We start from the raw sequence: 19,091 nt of genomic DNA on the forward strand, positions 1-19,091 counted from the left end.
TCCGCGAAATGGTATTCGGCGAAATGTTATACAATCCCATCTATGTTCGATATTCTCAAATATCCGATAGCAACATGGATGTTCCTCGAAGTAGCAAGTATTTTTTATGGGGAATTCCCCTTCTTTCGTCAAAAAGCGCCACTTTGACCAAAACGGAGACATTCCCAACTAAGCCCAAATTTGAAATGACGGTTTAATCGGTACGAAGAATGGAAAACGAGTGTTATGTCTGTTTGTCTGTGGTGTAAGAAACGAGAAAGGAGAAAACGACACAAAATCCGAAGAGATTGTACAAAAAGATTTTATCGGGGAGCGAAAGGAAGGCAAATAGGATAAAAAAGGGAAAACTGGAAATAAAATGATGATAAACTGGTCAGAAAAGGAGAAAAAACACGATAAGAAACGACGAAGAGGAAATGAATGACAATGAAGAAACAAAAACAAAAAAAGAAATAAACGGGCAGAGAGAAAGAAAAACAAGAAAACCGATGACAAAAGGGATGAAACTGAAAAGAAAACATAAACGTCAAACAAACGACAAAAAAGATGGAGAAGCAGGGTATAATAAGAGGAAAAAAGGAGCAAAACGAAAACGAAAAACCCGATTTAATCCACCTAGTGGTGAAAGGAACCTTTGTTATAATTCATCTATTGTTTAAAATTTGAACAAAATAGGAACACTTTTAAATTTTGATAGATCGTTTTTTCATGAAATTGCTAAGTAAGGATAAGTAAGTTGTTATTAATCTGAGTAAGTGCAAATAAAAGAAAGTTGTAAGAGGAAATCCTATTGTTTAACATATACATTGCCTAGTAAAGGTCTAGTTTATTGGTTTTTGAACTATACATAATTTCCTGTAATGCCATTCTATAGAGAGAATGTAATGCCATAGAAATCAATAGAGTTTTCTTGAATAATTTTCATCAATTTTTATTAACCTGCGGTTACTCACGCTGTTGTATTTTGTACAAGACGTGTAGGTTTTCCAATCCCATATTGTTATAAGGTTACAAATCGTTGTTTACCTAACGTATATTTTTCAATAAACTTATTATGAGGAAAATGTCATAATTATTCAATGCATTAATAATTTAAATTGTTGGGAAAATAGATCAGCATAAACCGCCATCACAGAAACGAAGCAATCAGTATGTGACGTGTACCAGAATTTGGCCCTAACTGGAATTTTCTCTTGTTTGTTCATATGGAAAAATGGTGTCTGTATGCACCAAATCAGCAAATGTAAAATGTTTACAATGTATCCGTCTGCTGGTAGTCGAGTAATTCGGAATCAAAATTAGGGTATTTTTTATAATCCAAGTTCCAGCAAAGTATTTTCAGCAAAGTTGTGTATTTTTACTATTTGTACAATTTTGTACTACATGAAAAAGTCATACAACAATTACAAAATTGATTTTACAAATTCATATACAATAAATAAGATTTTTCTGTCTACGCTGCAGAGATAGAAGGTTATTGTATTCGGCAAAATGTCTTGTAATAATATGCTCTATAACTTTGCAGAACACATCAATGTGTTGTATTGAAACTGAAGGAAAATAATTTTTTTATTTCTCTTTTGGGGGGATTAATCAAAATTCAAATTCTACCAGACGATAGAGCTTTCAATTTTAAGAAACTCTTCCAAAGGTTCGATAAACTTAAAACCAAGTTTTCCTAGTCAAAACTCTAGTGCGCACGTTTTCTTTGGTTTTGGGCTATTGTGCGCGCAAGTAACCGTGTTATAAAAGTTGGCGCGAGTGTTCGAGGGTTAATATCTTTTGACCGGTAAAACCAATTCTTATGTAATTTTGCATATATATTCGTAGTGTGAAAACCTCTCGTTTGATATTAAAAAAATTGAAATTAGGTAAATTATCTTGGTTAAAATCATTATAAATTATTGTTAATTTTGGTGTGGTGTATTCGATTGCTCATAACTTTTAAATTAAACGTCCAATCAAAAACCATTCAATAGTGATCTATCCGGCTATATTACTTGCCAAATGAAACTAATAGCGCGTAAATCGGTTTGGCCATCTCTGAGAAACAGGCGATAATTATTACCTTGTCAAAACAAGTTTTTTAAGCATAACTTTTAAATTAATTGTTTATTTTCAATAAAAAATTTCCGAACAATTTAGTTTTAACAAGAGCTTTCATTTGATAATAAGATCGTTGAAATCGGTCATGTAGTTCCGGAGAAACCCGTGTCACGTAGTTTTCACATTTTTGCTTATAACTTTTAAACGAAACGTCGTATCACGAAACAACTCAATAGTGATCTACTAGGTAATAATACCTTTCAAACAAGAGTAATAGCGAACGATTCGGTTCAGCCATCTCTGAGAAACAGGCGATAGAAAAAATCATTACATACATACACACACACACACACACAGACATTGCTCAAATCATCGAACCCTATCGATTGGTATATGTGACTTGGCCCTCCGGGCCTCGGATCAATTTCGTGTTTTTCGACCAATTTTTAAACCTTTGTTATAGTATAACAAAGGTAAAAAGGGATAGAAAAACGAAAAAATACAAAAATCTGGACTAAAAAGTAGAATAAAGTCGCAACGGGATAGAAAATTACAAAAAACGAGAAGCTACAAAAAATAAATAAATAAGCTGAACAACGGAGCAAAGGAAAATCAGTACTCGAAAGCGAGGCGAAAACGGGACAGGAAAAGGAGAGAAAAAAACAAAAATAGGAAACAGCAGGCGGAAAAAGGTGAAACGAGAAAATAAGAGGGAAAACAAGAAAGGAAATACGGAACAAAATACAAAAGAAACTGAAAGAGAAAAGAAGAAATAGAGAGAGAGAAACGTAAAACGGAAAATGGAAACGGGAATGCAAAACTGGAGAGGAAAAGAGAAGAGAACCAAAACTAACCGTGACTAAAAAATAAATGTTACAGAAAAGATGGAAAACGGACCATAAAAAACGAAAAAAATCAAAGAAAGAGAGTTAAAAGAGGAAAACTGGAAACGAAAAAATGGAAAAAAGAAGAGAAAAGATGGAAAAAGAAAGCTAAAATAAAATCTGAGATGAAATATGCTAAAAAACAACACTGGAAATAAGAAAAATGGGTCAAGAAACGAAGAAAAATGTAACACGGAATAGAAAAAATGAAAACGAGAGGCAAAGAAGAAAAACAGATGAAAAGTGAGAATTAAAACCAAGAAAACTCCGAGAAGAAAGCGCAAAAACGAGAATGTAAAAGAGGAAAGGCAGGTCTGAAAACGAGGAAAAAATAACATCAAAGACGTAAAATGGAACAGAGGCAAAACAGGACTCAGGAAACGGGCGAAAGAAAACTCAGAGAAGAAAGTTCAAAAACAAGACTGGAAAAGAGGAAAAACAGGCCTGAAAACGAGGAAAAAATAAGATCAAAGACGTAAGAAGGTTCAGAGGTAAAACAGGACTCAGGAAACGAGCGAAAACGGGACAGAAAAGGCAGAAAAAATATATGTGTTTCATCCTCTGCTGACCGAAAAAAGAAACAACGAGAGAATAAGAGGGAAAACAAGAAAGGGAATGCGGAACAGAAAACAGCAAGAGGAGAAACAAAAGAAGAAAAATCGGAACAAATAGAGAATAAAATGGACAAAAAGGAAGACGAATGAAATAAAATGAAAAACAGAATGTGACAGAAAAAGAGGATAAGAGGAAGAAAGGAATAGATAAAAACAAAAAATAATAGCTGAACAGAAAACAAAAAAGATTAGCAAAGAGGAAAAACGGTTCTGAAAACGACGAAAAAGGAAGAAAAAAGATTAACAACGCAACAGAAAAGCGATAAATAAGGGGAAAAATGTGACAGAAAGGGTAGGAAAGATAAAAAATAAGGTAAGAAAGGATAGAATAGGAAAGAAAACAAAGTAAGAAAAACGGAACAGAGAAAACAAGAGAAAAAAGTTAGAAGAAGGCGAAACCTTTAGAAACTTGTGGATTCTCTCCTGCTGCTCTCCAGAAAAAGAGCGAAAACTAAGACAGAAAAAAAAACGGAAAAATGCACAGGAGAAAACCTGACAAAAACGAACAAACTAGAAAACAAGTAGACAAATAGAAAAAAGGAAAAGAGCGAAAGAGAAAAGAATAAAAACAGGTATGAAAAAAAGAAAAACGAAAGAAAATCCGTGACAGAATGGGAAGGAATAAAACGACGAGATATAAAAAGCATAGGTTGAAAACGGGAGGAAAAAAGAGGGAAAATGAACGGACAGACAGAAAAAGATGGAGAACGGACGAGAAAAAGAGAAGAGGAAACCCCATAAAAACCGAAAAACAAGAACAAACTGAACAGAAAAGAAAGAAAACGGGTTAGAAAAGGAGAAAAAACGGCGGTAGTAAAATGGATAGAGAAACGAAAACAGAAAAAGAGGAAAATTGGGACAGAAAAAAATGAAAAAAGAAAACGGAAGACATAGCGACCGGAAAAGAAAAGCAGCGTAACGTAATGTAACTGAAAAGGTGGATAAGCAGGATATAATAAGAGGAAGAACGTATCAGTCGAAAACAAAAGACGAAACTTGAGACCGAGAAAAAGAAAAATGTCGAAACGGGACAAAAAACGGCCAAAAAAGTGAGACAGGAGAAGAGGAAAAATGGACCTGAAAACGAGTAAAACGGAATAAATAAGGCAAAACACGGAAAAGATCAATCAGGACTCAGGAAAAGGCGAAAAACGGACAGGAAAACAAGAAAAAAGGAGCACAGGAAGAGGAAACAACGGGCAGAAAAGGAAAATCCGGCAAAAAAAACGGAAAATAGGACATAAAAACAAGCAAAGAACAACAGAAAAAACAGACGAAAAAAAGAAGGAAAGGTGATAAAAAAGTTAGAAAAAATCGACGACTTAAAAAGAAAACTAGAGAAAAATAGATGAAAAAACAGAGAGCAAGAAAGAATGTAACAAAAAACGAGAGAAAACCAACGGAACAATGAAACAGGAAACACGGGACAGCAAAAAAGGAAAACGAGAGAAAAAGAAGAAAAAAGAAAACCAAAAAACCAGAAAAGGAGAAAAAACGAAACAAAAAGTGGTAACACGAGCCTGAAAAAGAAACAAAACGAAAAATGTCAATCCTAATTTCAAGTAAAACTTCAACTCTAATTTCGTGTCCATATCCGGTTTGAAGTAAAACATCAAGTTGAAATTAGTCCAAATCCAAGTTTAATTTATTGTCCAATATCAAGCATCATTTTAAGTTCAATTGCATGTGCGATTTGAGGCCCATTTCAAATCTAATTCCAAGACTATTTCAATTCCGAATTCAAATAAAAACTTCAAGTTCTGTTTCAGGTCCGATTTCATGTCTAATTGCATGTAAAACTTCTAGTCTGAAGTACTCTGAACTTAGGTCTAATTTCAAGTAAAATCCAAATTGGCCGATATTTTTGTGATAAGTAATAAATAAATTCGTAGGAACGATTTCTTCGTTTTTCCGAACCAAAACGATCAGATGCCCCACCTTTTGTTTACATCTGGACACGCTAGTGTATAGCGCAACCGTAACCCGAACCGACGACGCCCAGCGAATGAATCCAGTTCGTTAATTTTCGTCCCAGCCCAGCAGCCTGCAGCCAGCGGGCCGGTCACCAATGGCAAAATAATATTGATCAACACTTACCCTAGACTGGCGGCGAAGATACCGGCGACAAAAATGCCCGTCATGAACTTGACGTGACCGAACACATCCATTACGTAGAACGGCACCAGCTGGTCCTTTTCGGTGATTTGACCGGATCTCAGGGGATCGCACCCGGCGTAGTGGGCAAAAGTCATCAATCCGGTGTAGAAGTTGAACAGAAAAACCAGCACCAGTCCTGATGATGATGGGATGATGGAAAACGGAGCACAAGCAGCAGCAGCAGCACCACACGAGAGACACGGAAAAATGGGAAAAATTTAGTCATCTCATACAATGGATTCAGTCAGTCAGTCAGTAAAGTTAGTCAGTCAGTCAGTATCGTGCTTAGCCATCCTGAAAATAGCGTTCGTTCGTTTTTTATATGTGAAAAGGACGGAAAAAAGTACAAACATTTAATTATCAAGTGCAAATAAAAAAAAACTCAATTCTGTAAAAAATAACGACAGGCAACACATGCAGTCTAGTTCCGAGCGAACACCGCCGAGCGTTGAATGATGCGTGAAAAAGTGCTTGAAAATTCATGCTCATGCGGGATTGCACTCCGCAGTGTACCATACCGGGACCAACCAGCAGCAAGCAACTAGCAAAAGTTTCGTACGGGAAATGGATTGAAAAAGTTGGCCGAAAAAAGTGAAGGAAATTAGCAGGATGTGCATACTGAAAGCGATTCGTTACAAAATTTGGACAAAAATTCTCCCTAACAATAAACATTTCAAATGATTTGAATAGCTTTCAAATTAAATGTTTGTTGGTTTTCGCCAGCATCCCAGTTTTTAATGAGACCAATAAAAGAGGATCAGCTTTCATGACAGCCCCAAAAATCAGAACTTACCGAGAATGGAGAGATAAATCGCCGTGTTTGCCTTTTTCTGCGATTTTAATGACATACATTTCTGAACCGCGGCCTGGTTCGTGCAGAACAGCGACGTCCAATAGAAAAAGCCTCCGATTATCACGGAGTACACGCTGTGGCGGGTGGTCGGATTGGTGCTCAGGCTGTTTTCGGGTTTTTCCGAAACGAAACAGCACGGGTGATTGGTAGTTGTCGTGTCGTACATCACCCGTCGCACGTTATGTCGAGTTGTGTGTTTTTTTTTTTTTGTTTTTGTTCGGCGGTGAGGCCCACAGTTGACAGTGATTTCGGATTCGAAATTTATGCCGGTCCAAACACGAAATGTTGCGGTGAACGTTTGTTGGTAAAAGCACCCCGACGACCGACCGACCGACCAACGCGACGGTGGGTGGTGGGGTAAATTTTCAGATTAGATGGCCAGCAGAAAAACCCGTACACACAGAAGGTTGTTCCATCATCATCATCGCAGTTACGCCGACGGACGTGTTGGTACAGTGCAGTGATGCGGTAAATTGCATCCGACGACGGCGATGGTGCAGCACAGCACAGTGATGGTGGCATCCGTGGCAGCAGCCGTGATAACGTTGACAGCAACGTGCAAGTGACACACAACAACCGGTAGTCAGGCATGTTGATGATGATGGTACAAAAAACGGTTTGTTAACGGCGAGTAGACATCCGGGAAGAGAAAATGAAAAAAGAACAAGATATGTCTTAGCAAATAGGTAATGTTAGCAAATAGAAAATTTATGATTTCTTGATGGAATGGTATTATGCACAGAATTAAGCCATGAGTCCTACTGTTGGACTAAAATTATAAGCATCCTTAGTGGCTAAAATATTTCATTTAACAGGTTTTAACAGCTAAATCAGTCCTAAAATTAAATACAAAAATCACCGAAACAACCGATTAAAACAAACAATGGATTGTTTTACTGTTATTTTATAAGTATGGTAGATGATAATATCCCAAGTAGCAATATGAGTTTTATTGCGGTTTCCATGACTAACTTGGTCATAAATGCCATTATAAGAGTGTAATAAAACCCAATTTGTTGCTTGGTCAGTCAGACAGTCTTACATTTGGCATTTAACTTTTGAGCTTTTTAACTTTTCAAATCTTAAGCTCAATTTCAACTCTAATTTCATCCCCAACTTTTAGGTCCAATTTAAGGGCCCACGCTCCCAGTTGGCTTCGAAGTATGACACTAGTCTAATGAGCCAGTCGTCGTATGTTCGAATCTCGACTGGGAGAAGCTGCTAGAGTCAATCGTAGGATCGCAACTGGCCCTTGCAATTGTCCTGCACTCTAACAGCTGGCTGCGAAGTCTGTCGAATAAAAACCGAAACTTGGTTTCGATTACGGAATGTAGCACCTAGGCTTAAGGGCCCATTTCAGGTCCAAATCCAAGTCCAATTCGGGGATCAATTTCAAGTCTAATCTCAGCTCCAATTTCAGATCCAACTATAGGTTCAATACTATATCCAATTTCTAGTCTGATTTTAGGTACAATTTAAGGTGCAATTTCAGGACCAATTTAAACTCTGAGTTTTTCGTCCAATTACAGGTCCCATTCCGTCCCAATCCAATTTCAGTCTCAACTTCAAATATGATACCAAATCCAATTTTAGGTCTAATTTCAGGTACAAGTTTAGGTACAAATTCAGGTCCGAGGGTCAGTACCGGCGTTGTGGTTAGCATTCACGCCTCTCTCGCCAAGAACCCGGGTTCAAGTCCCAACCCCGCAGAAGTCACGAATGACCCAAAACTGGTTAAAGTGACTATAATCTAAACAAACAAACAAAAAATCAGGTCCAAATTCAAGTTCTATCCTCGGATTCCAATTCATGTCTAATTTCAGATCCAGTTGTAGCACCAATCTCAGGTTAAACTACAGATCCAATTAGGCCATTGCAAATCATATTTAAAGTTTTTGTCACCCCCCCCCCCCCTCCCCCACCCTTGGAAATTGGCTTGAAAAATCGGGGGGCAAAAAAATAATTTGTAGGATATGAGTCAAATTTCTTTTTATAGAATCAATTGTCTGTGGGCTCTACAGTCTAAAAAACTCAAAAAATGAGTCTCCAAGTTGAATTAACGCTTCTAGTACGAAACAGAAATGGAAATTCGAACAATGGAATTTCCGAAAATCGTCCAAAAAATTTTCCTTCGTTTTTGTCTTTTTTCGTATATTTTTGCATAGAAAATAATAACGTATATCTTATGAGCAAGAATAGATTCGGTTTTCACGTTTAAACCTTAAATAAAAATTATTAAAATCCATGTTTTTTTTGCTCGATTAAAAAATTCACTTTGTTTTTTTTTCGCCCCCCCCTTCAGTGACCGAACACCGGAAGGACAAAAACTTTATAAAATATTTGTAATGGCCTTATCACAACCAGGTTTTGGTCCATATTTTGGCTTATTAGCAGGTTAAATTGAAGGTAAAATTCGCTGGTTCAATCTCAGATTCAATTTGAGGTCCAATTACAAGTCAAATTTCAGATCCAATTACAGCTCCAATTTTCAGGATCAATTTCAAGTCGAATTTTTAGGTCCAATTAATAGTCCAAATTCCCGGTCCAATTTTAGATACAAATTTAGGTACAATTAAAGGTTTAATTTTAGATCCAAATTCAGGTCAGATTTCATATCCAATTGCACAGGACCAAATTCAGCTAAAATTTAAGACTTTAACTTTAATTTAACTCTAGGTCCTATTTCAGGACCCATTTCGATCCACTTTCAAATCCAACTTTAGGTCCAACTTTAGACGCATATTTTGGTCCAATAGCAAATCCAATTGAAAGTTCAACTCTCAGATCCAATTTCAGGATCGCTTTTAGGTCCAGTCTCAGGTATAGGTTTAAGTCCAATTGCAGGTCCAAATCTCGGTCCAATAGAAGGTTCAAGTTTAGGTTCAAATTCAGGTCCAGGTTCAGGTTTAAAGTCAAACTTCAGGTTAAAGTCCAACTTCCGGTTAAATTGCAGGTCCAGTTCGAGTCCAATTTCAGGTCCAATTCCATGTCCAGTTTCAACTTCAATTTCAAATCCAATTTCAGATCCAAATTCAGGTAAATTTTAGATCTAATTTCTGAGCTAACTTGACTTGAGGGCTTGACCTTCTTTAGTTCCTACTTCAGGTCCAATTTCGATCCGCTTTCAGGTCCAGATTTTGGTTCAATAGCAGATCCAATTGAAGGTCCAAATCTCAGGTCCAATTTCGGGGTCAATTTCAGGCTCAATTTCAAGTTCACTTTTAAATCCGATTCTAGGTTCAAGTTCAGATTCAATTGCAGGCAAATTTCTGGCCAAATTTCAAGTCCAATCTTCAGCTTCAATTGCAGGTTCAAATTCAGGTCCATTTTCAGATTTAATTTCAGGTCCAACTTCAGGTTTAGTATTAGATCCAATTTCAGATACAATTTCAGGACCAATTTCCACTTCGACTTATTGGTTCAATAACGGGTCCCAATTTGGGGCCAATTTTAAGTTGGATCTAATTTCAGGCACAAGTTTAGGTCCAAATTCAGGTCCAATTCAAAGACCAACTTCAGGTTGAATTGCAAGTCCAATTCCAGTCCAATTTCAGGTCCAATTCCATGTCTAGTTTCAACTTCAATTTCAAATCCAATTTCAGATCCAAATTTAGGTAAAATTTAAGATCTAATTTATTAGCCAATGTCAGGCTTAAGGTTCTACTTTAGATCCTACTTTAGGTCCAATTTCGGTCCACTTTCAGGTCCAGATTTTGGTTCAATAACAGATCCAATTGAAGGTCTAAATCTCAGGTCCAATTTCAGAGCCGATTTCAGGTTCACTTTTAAATCCGATTTTGGGTTCAAGTTCAGCTTCAAATGTAGCTCCACTTTTATGTCCAATTTAAAGTCCAATTTGAAGTCCAATCTGTAGATTCAATTGCAGGCCCATATTCAGATCTAATTTCAGGTCCAGCTATAGGTTCAATATTAGATACTATTTCAGATACAATTTCAGGACCAATTTCAACTCCGACTTGGTCCAATTACGGGTCCCATCTTGGGGCCAATTTCAAGTCCAATTTCAGACTCAATATCACATGTGATAGCAGGTCCAATTTTAGATCTAATATCAGACACAGGTTTTGGTTAAAATTCATGTCAAATTTCAGATCCAGTTGCAGCTCCAATTTCCAGATCCAATTACAGCTTCAATTTCAGGTCAAATTTCAGATCCATTTACAGCCCCAATATTCAGGTTCAATTTTAAGTCCAATTTTTAGGTCCATTAACAGGTCCAATTAAAGGTTCAATTTTAAATCCAAATTTAGGTCAAATTGCAGGATTTAAAAAGGTAAAGTTTCAAGTGCATCTTCAGGTTCAATTTCAGGTCCAATTCCAGATCCAGTTTCACCTTCAAATTCAGATCCAAATTCAGGTCAAATTTCAGATCCAATTACAGCTCCAATTTTCAAGTCCAATTTCTAGTCCAATTTTTAGGTCCAATTAAAGGTTCAATTTAAGATCTAAATTCAGGTCAAAAAAAAACTTAAGAACTAATTTATGAGCCAATTTCAAATTTTTGGGCCTATTTCAGGCTCAATTTCGGTCTGCTTTTAGGCCCAATTTCAGATCCATAATTTGGTCCAATAGCAGATCCAGTTGCAGGTCCAATTCTCAGGTCCAATTTCAGGGCCGATTTCAGGTTCACTTTTGAAGCCGTTTTTAGGTTCAAGTTCAGCTTCAATTGCACCTCCATTTGTATGTCCAATTTAACGTCCAATTTCCGGACCAATTTCAAGTCCAATCTGTAGGTTCAATTGCAGGTTCAAGTTCAGATCCAAATTCAGGTCCTATTTCAAGCCCATGTTGAACTCCGATGTCTGTCGAATTTAAGGTCCAATTTTAGGTCCATATTTTGGTCTAACAGCAGGTTTAATTCTTAGGTCCAATTTCAGGTCCATTTTTAGGGTCAATTTCTGGTCCAATCTCGGCCTCACTTTTGAATCTACTTCCAGATCCAATTTACGGTCCAACCAGTTTCCAATTTATATCCAGTTTTAGGGCCAATTTCAAATCCAACTTTTTGCATCCAATTTCAAGTACAATTTCAGATTTACATTCAGTTCTAATTTGGGGCTGACTTGCAGGTCCAATTTGAGATCCAAATTTAGGACCAATTGCAAGGCCAATTTCAGACCCAATTGTAAGCCCAACCTTTAGGTTTAATTTCTGGTAGAATTGTTGGTCCTATTTACAGGTCCATTTTTAGGTCTAGTTCAAATCCAATTTCAAGTCTAACCTTTAGGTCCAATTCAAGATCCAAATTCAGATCCGATTTCAGGTCCTCATTTTGGTTTGGTTACAGGTCTAATTGAAGGACAATTTTTAGGTCCAACCTGCGGTTCAACGCCAGATCTAATTTTAGATACAATTTCAAGTCTAACCTTTAGGTTCAATTGCAGAACCAAATTCAGGTCCATTTTGAGCTCCGATTTCTGTCAAATCTAAGGTCCAGTTTCAGGTCTAATTCAGATTCATTTTTCGATTCAATTTCAGGTTCCTACAATTTCAGATTCACGTTCAGTTCTATTTTGGGGCTCAACTGCTGGTACATTTCGGGAGCCAAATTTATGACCAATTACAGGGCCAATTTCAGGGAAAATTTCAGATACAAATTGCAAGCCAAACCTTTATGTTCAATTTATGGTCGAATTGCCGGTTCTATTAACAGGTTAATTATTAGGTCTAATTCAAATCCAATTTCAGGTCCAATTTCAGGTCAAATTTCAAGTCCAAACTTTAAGTTCAATTGCAGGTCCAAATTCAGATCCAATTTCAGGTCCATTTTGAGCTCCGATTTCTGTCGAATCTAGGGTCTAGTTTCAGGTCTAATTCAGATTTTTGGGTTCAATTTCAGGTTCCAACAATTTCAGATTCACATTCAGTTCTAATTTGGGGCTCAACTGCAGGTCCAATTTGGGAGCCAAATTTAGGACCAATTTCAGATCCAAACAGCAAGGCAAACCTTTAGGTTCAATTTCTGGTCGGATTGCTGGTCCAATTTTCAGGACAATTTTTATGTTCATTTTAGGTCCAATTTAAAGTTTAATTTCAGTCCAATTTGCGGTACAATTGAAGTTACAAATTTATGTTTATTTTCAGGTCGATTTTTAGATTCAATTGGAGGTCCGTTTTAAGCCCCAATTTCTGTCCGATTTCAGATCTAATTTTAGCTCCATATTTTGGTTTAATTACAGGTCTAATTGAAGGTCCAATTTCAGGCTCAATTCGATGTCTAATTTCGGATCGAATTTGTGGTCCAACTCTAGATTCAATTTTAGATCCATTTTCAGGGGCAATTTAAAGCTCAATCTTTAGGTCCAATTTTAGGTACGAATTCAGGTCCATTTTCAGGTGCAATCGCGTGTCCAATTTTAGGTTATCAAGGTATATCAAGGTATAGGTAGGTTATTTTAGGTATATCAAGTTCCATTTTTGGTCGATATTTTGGTCTAATGGTCCAATCGAAGGTTCAATTCTTAAGTTAAAGTTTAGATCGAATTTCACGGTCAATTTTAGATCTGAATTCAGTTCAAATTTTGGCTCCGTTTGATACTCTTTTCTTTGAATCTATTTTCTTGTTTTCTTCAGAAACTTAATTTCCTTAATTTTTCTCTCAGTAGCTGTTCTCTACTTACAATCTCCTCTGCTTGCGATATTTTTCAAATTTATTCATTACACTCTCTAAATTTTGACTCTCTTCCGTTATTTTATTATTTGAAGTATAACACGGAACTAAATTTGAACCGGAATCAAGACTAGAATTTCAAACTTGTCCCAAGAAACAAGTCCCAAGAACCTGAATTGGAACCTAAGCTAGGACTAAAACTGAAATGAATTTTGAACTAGGTCCAAAACTGCATTTATACTCAAATATGGATGTAAATTGGAACTTAAATTTGGCCTAAAATTTGGACACGAAGTAAGACCAGAGTTCTAAATTTTGTCCAGGATTTCTCACTGTCCCACTTTCTTTCTTCAGATTATTCTTTTTATTTTTCATATTTTTTGTTCCTTTTATACTATATTCTATGTTTTCTCCTTTAATTTCACTTCTTTTGTTTATTTTGTCATTTAGTTTGGATTTTCTTAGTCATCTTTAAATATTCTCACCTTTTTTTCCTTAGTTGACTCGCTCTTTTAGATAACTTTCTGCTTTTGTCTATTTTTTCCTTGGTTAGTTACTTTGACTAATATCTTCTTCAGACTAACTGTTTCTCGATACTGTTTTTTTCTTTCTCTTCCCCATTTATCTACTTTTTTATTTTAGCTGTTTTTTGTCTTGTACTCCTTCAGAATTTTTAAGCTTCAGTCACCTTTTTCATTCAGACTTTTTCTGTATTAGGTATAAACACTAAACATACATTTTTATTTTCTTAACTTTTCTAACACTGTAACAATTTGAGTTTTTGTTATTTTTAATTGACTTTTGTCGAACTTAAATCTGAATTAGACCCCACGTTTGATGCTAAATTAACACCAGAAGTTGGCTTTAGAATGTGGACTCGATTTGGGCTCGAATTTAGTACAGAAATAGGACTACAATTTGGACCTAAATAACGACCGAAATTCGGAATTTGATCTTAAATTTGAATCAGAAATTGGACCTTAGTTTGAACCTGAATTTAAACTAAAATTTGGAACTGAATGTGGACCAGAGTATGGATCCGAAGCTATGCCTAAGATGACACCCTGATTTGTACTTAAATTTAAACTATATTTTGGACCAGAATTTTAGTCGGAATTCTAAATTTGGTCCTAAATTTGATCCAAATTAATTTGAATTTATACCTGGACCTCGATTCGAACTTGAAATTAAACCAAAATTTGAGCCTAGATTTGGCACTGAATTTTGGTTAGCGCATGGAATTGAATTTATACCTAAATTTGAACCATAATTTAGATGAAATGTCAAAATGTGACCTTAAATTTGGGCTTGGATGCGGAGCCGGATTTTGACTTAAATTTGGACCGGCATTTGCAATTTTAATTTGAATTGAAACCTAGATTTCCGCCTAAATTTTAACCAGAATTTGACCTGACATCGAATTTGGCGTTGGATTTCGACATAAAGTTAAGCCTAAATTTGGACCTTGTTTTTGGTTATAATTTCGAATTCAGCCATGGATTTGTACATCAATTTAAACTCAATTTGGATATGGACTGAAGCTCATAGACCTGAATCTATATCTGTATTTGGACCTCGATTTAGATATGAAATTAGACCTAAATTTTGCGTTAATTTAGACCGATAATTTAAATTTAGTCCTGGATTTAGACCTAAATTTAGATCTAAATTGGAATTCGGAAATAAATTGGAACATGAATTAAAATTTTAATATAAATTTAGCCCCGAATTTGAACCTGAATGCAAGCCGCAATTTGAAACTTAATTTGAACCTGAATCTAAATCCGAATTTAAGCCTGAACATGGACCAGAATTTGGACCTTAACTTTGTCTTGAGTATGAATTGAATTGAATTGAATTGAGTATTAATTTTATTTGGACCTAAATTTAGAGCGGAATTCTAAGTTTGGGCCTAGATTTGACCAAAGAAACAGAATTTAAGTAAACTAACGTAAACTTAAATTCTTAATTTTTCAAACATTTAATCTCTTCTTCCCCTTTAACTAGTAATTTTTTATTACACTTTTCTGTCTTTTAATCTCTTTTCCTTTAAAATTTTGCGCCCATGGCTCTTCTTGCCTTGCTGGACTTTTTTGTCTCTTTAGATTTTTATTTTTTTTTTAATCTCTACGCCTATCAACTGTTCTCTTGCTTTAACGTCAGTAGTTTTCGAACGTTTCCCTCACCTCTTTATTTTTCACTTCTACTTAAAACCGTTTCAATTCAAAAATGAAACTTTATTGACTATTATTGTTTCAATTACGAGTAGCAATTCGAGTTATGTTATAATAAATGCAAAAAGGACCACGAAGAGAAGATGCTAAAAGAACTGAAGCGCTCACACTCATACGTATACGAAGTGTGTTTATTCTTACTTCGCAATACTCACCGCATGACAGCAGTCTTGTCGACTGGTACTGGCGATCCCCTTGAAGGATATTCTTTTTCCAAAGAATGTTAGGAAGTCTAGGAAGAGTAAAAGCCTTTCTTTGCCTAAACTTCCAATAAAAGCGGCTGGAAAACATCCCTAAGTGGAATTATTAATGCTTAAAATCCTAAAAAGTATTGGTGAAAACCCGAAGCAAACTCCTCCTGGTTTTACAAATTTAAATTCCCGGAAGGAATTTCCTGCACTTCCTCGCTAGAAATACCAAATGTTCTAAAAATGCCAAATGTTCAGAAATGCTAAATGTTCACATTGACTTTACAGTAGTTTCTAAATCGCACCTTTCAGTGGTAACCCGCCGCAGCTCTTACATAAGAAACAGACAACGTAATTTCCGAACCACAGATGTGATCCAGAATGGACGAAAAAATTAAACAGTCAGCAAATCTATATTATGTCGATTGCTTACTGCTTTGATTTTTGTTTCGTGTGAAACAAACTAGAAACCGTAAAATTTGAAAAAGCTGAACCGCATAAATACCAAATGAATCCAATATCAAAATAGACTATCGTTCAGGTTTTCCCCAATTTGGCAGATAAAATCTCGTGCTCCCACAGCTTGTTCCGAACCGGCGTTCGGAACTGAAAACAGTCCAATGTGCTGACAATATGAATAATTAATATTTGTACAGCTATACCAGGGGGACAGCGATCGATTTTTCGCCCTACATATTACTGTGTTAGCGAAGAATACAATCGCAAAATGACATTGATATCGACTGACTAGAAGAATGCTCCGGTGACTGTAATCGAATACATAAAACAACATGAATAAAACATATTGCGCGTGTATTGTCTTCAGCTGAACCAATATCTTAACCCTGAGGAGTAATGGCAGAGAACGGAAAACCAAACCGAAAAAAGGCCACCATTGTATGCCACCTACCAAGGACTATCTTGCTCCGAAACGAGCCAGACAAAAGGCTTAGACAAGCAAAATGAAAGTAAACCAATCTTTTAGGTTTCGTTTTGTGAAAAAAAAATCCAAAAGGAATGAAAATGAGATTTTAATTAAATGTGGAACCTACTTGAGTAATTCGATGCGACCATTTTCCTGGGCTCGAGAAAATATCTCCAAAGGTCCTTCGGTGTAGTACGATCCGAATGCCACCACCAGAATAAGGGAAAGTGCGAGAATACAGGCCTGAAAAGGAGATAAAAAATTATCGTTATTAACGAACAACATCGAGATTTCCTATTGCCAACAGGTGGCAGTTTATCTTTATTTAATCAAATCCTTCCAAGCTCAACCGAATCAAATACGGAAGCATATGTTGAAATCTTCCCTTTCCTTTGTAAATTATTGCGCAACCATCAATCAGACATCGTGTACCATTTTCACCAGCTGTTGAACCCTTTCACATTCGCAAATTGAAATCAAAACCGTAACCCTTGTCGACCGAAAGCATCGTTTCACGTGTGTCCCAAAACAAGCCCGGTTTAAATCTTCCCGAGAGATCCCCGTTCCCCCGTTTCGGTACCGGAGCGGATGGGGTTTCTGTTACCTTCGTCATACCCGAGCCAACCGACCGACCGATGGCAATTTCCTAGCTGACATTTTAACATTTCCGCTGTGATGTTCCACAATTAATCTAACTATCCGAGCTTGACACTCTGGACATACAGCCGGAATTACGCATCATCCATTCATACACGCGCAATCAATGTTGCTGTGCTGCTCCTTTTTCTATTCTTAGCCTACGAACGATGCCAAAGGGAAAGGTCATGATTCGACCCTCATTTTCTCATCAGAGACACCAGACCGGACCGGAAGGAAAAAGGGCATCTGTTGGTCGTCCGCATCTCCCCCGGGGGCCTTTAACGCCCAGCAACCCAAGCGGCCGACACCCGTGTGCCCCGCCGACCGTACTGACGCAGGTGACTGTCCTTCGCTTCTTCACCAAACTAAGGTAAATCTGCATAATAAATTTACATTAGCCCGTATTTATTTTGTCCTTTTCATTCATCCGAGGCAACTGCTGCTAATAAAGTACCATCCTTCTCCATCGAGCCACTACTTGAAGCTCAATGAAAGGGTTTCCTTCTGCTGTTTTCCTCGGTTTTCACCTGTCTTCTTCGCTGGGACTTTCCCAGTTATTGGTTATATTCTCCAGTCGAGCAGTTGCCGTTTACCCTTTTCCCCCGGGCGGTGCAGGCGGCGCGGCGGAAGACAACGCAACGTCTCACCATGCTACGCCACGCCACGCGCGACTGTACGAAGATAAAGTGGTAGATGTTGCTTTCGGCTGGTGTTAATGATAGCATAATTTGCCTAATTACATCCACTCAGCAGTAGCAGGCAGCAGCGGTTTGGTCGGAATTTTTGCGCCTTTTTGTTCCGCCACCCAGCCGCCAGAATCACGTAGGGTGGCGCTTTCCCGCCGCCGCAGATTGTACAATCTCAGAGCAGAGCATTCAGTTACTGCGCCCGGCAATGAGCTGGTTTACATTTCATTTTCATTGGAATAAAGTGAAATGAAAATGTGCGACCGGCACTTAATGAAATGAATGCTGCCTGCTGCTGCTGTTTGCTGGTCGGTAAATACGCTGACCGGGAGGAATGTTTTTTTTTTGTGTTCGCTGGATGAAAATGTGCTCTCTTTTGGTGGATGTTCCACATTTTACGCGTCTAAATGAGATCATAAATTAATTAAATCATATTTTTCGGTCTACAGTAGGGAATATTTAAATGTGCTTAGAGCCAAAAAAAACATGCTGCATGATGAAATGAATAACATTCAACTTTTAATATCTTTAAATGAGACAAACACGGTCACTGGTGTGCCTAGGACGGGGCAAAATGGAGCACATTTTGTTGAAAGTTTGATGTCGTAAGTAGTCCTGTTTTTCCGATTATTCTTCGAAGACTTTTGGGCACTTTTCGATTTTTTCAGCCATTACCTATTTGAAAATTAAAAAAAAATCCTCCGTAATCCAGAAGAAGAAACTCCAGGTTTTTTTCCTAAAATACTGAGAAAAAATCGGAGTATGTTTGAACTTATTGAAACTAGTCATAGACGAAATACGTATTTGTGACAGTCTACATAACTCCGGACTGTACTCCAACAAGCCTGGCATTAGGGTCATAAAGTCAAAGGAAAAACAGAAAAGAAACAGCCCAACCTCGTGTTTTTAATCATGAGCTTGAAATGCGATCAAGCATATATTAATGTTTTTTGAAACGGTGGTTCTACAATTGATGATGGGACGGTAAGGGAAAGTTATGAAAATTTTCGGAATAATGGGAAAAGAGCGGAAAGGCGAGGGGGGGGGGGGGTATTAGTAGCTACGCTTAACAAGGTAGGAGTCACAACGACTAGTAAAATGGGCTACCTAAAAGGGGTCATCGTTTCCTGACGTGCAATATTTACATTCCTCCCGACAAAAGCCGATCAGTTGATTTAATTGAAGAGCACATTAGCACCGTCCGTGAACTCTGCAACAAGGCCTCTCAAGGTGA

At 37.1% G+C, this 19,091-nt stretch overlaps 1 protein-coding gene across 1 annotated transcript in view; it reads right to left on the bottom strand.

Annotated features, from left to right (window-relative positions):
- Positions 1-19,091, bottom strand: part of LOC128738695 (sodium-coupled monocarboxylate transporter 1) — a 182,710-nt gene that overhangs the window by 114,960 nt on the left and 48,659 nt on the right. The window contains exons 5-7 of the mRNA XM_053834018.1: positions 16,660-16,775; positions 6,495-6,658; positions 5,642-5,837 (exon numbers count right to left, since the gene is read on the bottom strand). Coding sequence (XP_053689993.1) covers positions 5,642-5,837; positions 6,495-6,658; positions 16,660-16,775 — 476 coding nt within the window. The remainder of the gene's footprint in view (positions 1-5,641; positions 5,838-6,494; positions 6,659-16,659; positions 16,776-19,091) is intronic.

The sequence above is a fragment of the Sabethes cyaneus genome, chromosome 2, assembly GCF_943734655.1.
Source record: "Sabethes cyaneus chromosome 2, idSabCyanKW18_F2, whole genome shotgun sequence".
In the NCBI taxonomy this organism is placed as follows: Eukaryota; Metazoa; Arthropoda; class Insecta; order Diptera; family Culicidae; genus Sabethes; species Sabethes cyaneus.